The sequence below is a fragment of the Limulus polyphemus genome, unplaced genomic scaffold (genome assembly GCF_000517525.1).
Source record: "Limulus polyphemus unplaced genomic scaffold, Limulus_polyphemus-2.1.2 Scaffold2298, whole genome shotgun sequence".
Lineage (NCBI taxonomy): Eukaryota > Metazoa > Arthropoda > Merostomata > Xiphosura > Limulidae > Limulus > Limulus polyphemus.
In genome coordinates this window covers 140067-142325 of record NW_013667908.1, presented here as the reverse complement: position 1 = coordinate 142325, position 2259 = coordinate 140067, and the positions used below count along the sequence as shown (strand labels likewise).

Sequence of the window (2259 nt, the reverse complement as noted above, 5' to 3'; positions counted from 1 at the left end):
GCTCTCCGATTAAAATAAATAATTAAAATAAACAAACAAAGACAATTTTTTAAAGTTTCCAGTAACATAACTATATAATCAAACTGTGTTAGAAACTTAGAGGGAAATATTTTGAAACAAAAATAAATATCAATTTACAAAATTAACCTTTAGTATGAGTATTTGATAACCAAGTTTGGGTAAAATTTATATATAATACATAATTAAAATGTTATTAGTCAAAAGTCGGTTCCTATATATCTTCAAGCTTTAAATTATTTGAAACCAGATAACGCTAGAGAAACGGCCTGATATAATGTACGTTATACAAACCAATCGAAGTTCGAAGTTCCTTTTCAATTTTATCTTGAATTTCAGGAGAATTTCCAAGAAGCAGCAGGATCCATCGTAATGCTGTTAGTGTAGTATCAACTCCCCCTGTGAGAAACAAATTGAACTAATAACTGGAAACAAAATGGGACTACCTAATGTACAAAATAAAATATAAATAAGAAGGAAAGAGAAGGTAATTTTAAATCACGATAGGCCATCTCAGATTCAAAGTCCAACATAACTCCATATTTGCTCCAAAGTTATTCAACAAATTCTTTGTCAGATTTTAAATTATCGATTTGTAGGTATATTTATACAACTTTTGGCTATCATTTATAATAGGCAAAGCTAAACTGTTGACTATTAGTCCAAAGCTCAAGATTCAGTTTCGTAACCACGCCGCTCGTAGATCTATAGTTTGAAAAACAAACTAAAATATGAAATCTTACATCACGTTGAAACATTATTATGTGACTTTTTGTCACTTAAAAATAAATTAATAAATTAAATATATCAGCTTTTGTTACTTTTCAAATAATAGTTCTGAAGTTTCAGGATCATCTTAGAAAGAAAAAAATTACTGAAATGTATTTCTTACGAAGTTTTATATAAACAGGCATTTTAATATCGAGCCTTAAGATGTAAAATGCTTAAGGTGGCGAAGGATTATTTATTAGTTGGTAACAGGGGTGAAGTTAACATCACAATAATTTTAATCATTCTCTTCTTTAAGTAACCAATCCGGATTTCCAATAATAAAAGGTATAATAGTATTTCAATCATACTTTTATCTATACAACCATCATTTAACAATCTTGTAATCAGTTATGAAAAATAAATCGCAAACTTTTGACGTACACACTCAAAATATTAATGGATGAAGGTGAAGCTTATCATAAAATCAAATTGAACAACTTATCGCTATGTTAAGAAGGGTTAACTTTCAAGCGCTTCTGGTGATGAAGGTTTAAAGTTCTTTACATTGTCGAAATGGTATGAAACTCTGTCATGATATAAAAGACTGTTTAGTTTAGATGTCACTAATTGATTTGTTTTTGTGAGTGAACATTTTATCATTGTTTAGTTTTGTTAATATTTCATTGATGTTAAGACTACTGGTTTGGTTTGTTTTGAATTTTGCGCAAAGCCACACGAGGGCTAATCGCGCTAGCTGTCACTAATTTAGCAGTGTAAGACTAGAGGGAAGGCAGCTAGTCATCACTACCTACCACCAACTCTTAAGCTACTCTTTTACCAACGAATAGTGAGATTGACCATCACATAACAACGCTCCCACGGCTGAAAGGGCGAGCATGTTTGGTGAGACGGGGATTCGAACCCGCAACCCTCAGATTACGAGTCGAGCACCCTAACCACTTGGTCATGCCTGGTCGTTGAACCAGTGAACGTCGTGTGCAATACATTGACGTCGAGAATATAGAAGGCGGACAGACGATTAGGTCATAAAGATATAGAGTGAGACGAGCGGGAAGCAGCACACAGATAATAGCAGAAGAAAGTTACAAAAGGAAAAGTTAACGACCGTAGAAGTGATAGGCCGAACGATTGACATAGGCCTAATGTTTAATATGTTAGGGTAAGTCTAAGAGTAGGAATCGAGATAGAAAATAATGTATTCCGTCAAAGCGAAATTCTAAAGTAATTACATCAGCCTGTGTGCACTTTGACAAAAGAAACAGAGGATCTTCAGAAGAAAGAAGACAAAACTATTACGGTAACTCGCGCCACAGTTGTAAGTCAATCACACACAGAATACTAATGTGATATTAATAGAGAAGATACTTCGGGTTGTCAACTGAAATTCTAAAGTAACTGAATAGGCCTAAGTGAACTTTTGATAACAAAAAGCGAACTATGTATAAATAGTGTTTATGATATGCCTGTAATTTCTATAGTGTGAAGAATTTGTTGTTCATACGTTAACTT

At 32.9% G+C, this 2259-nt stretch overlaps 1 protein-coding gene across 3 annotated transcripts in view; it reads right to left on the bottom strand.

The window, feature by feature from the left end:
- Positions 1-2259, bottom strand: part of LOC106466549 (cytochrome P450 1A1-like) — a 43044-nt gene that overhangs the window by 10394 nt on the left and 30391 nt on the right. For all 3 annotated transcript variants that reach the window (XM_013926841.2, XM_022394584.1, XM_022394583.1), the window contains one exon: positions 313-417. In XM_013926841.2, coding sequence (XP_013782295.1) covers positions 313-417 — 105 coding nt within the window. The remainder of the gene's footprint in view (positions 1-312; positions 418-2259) is intronic.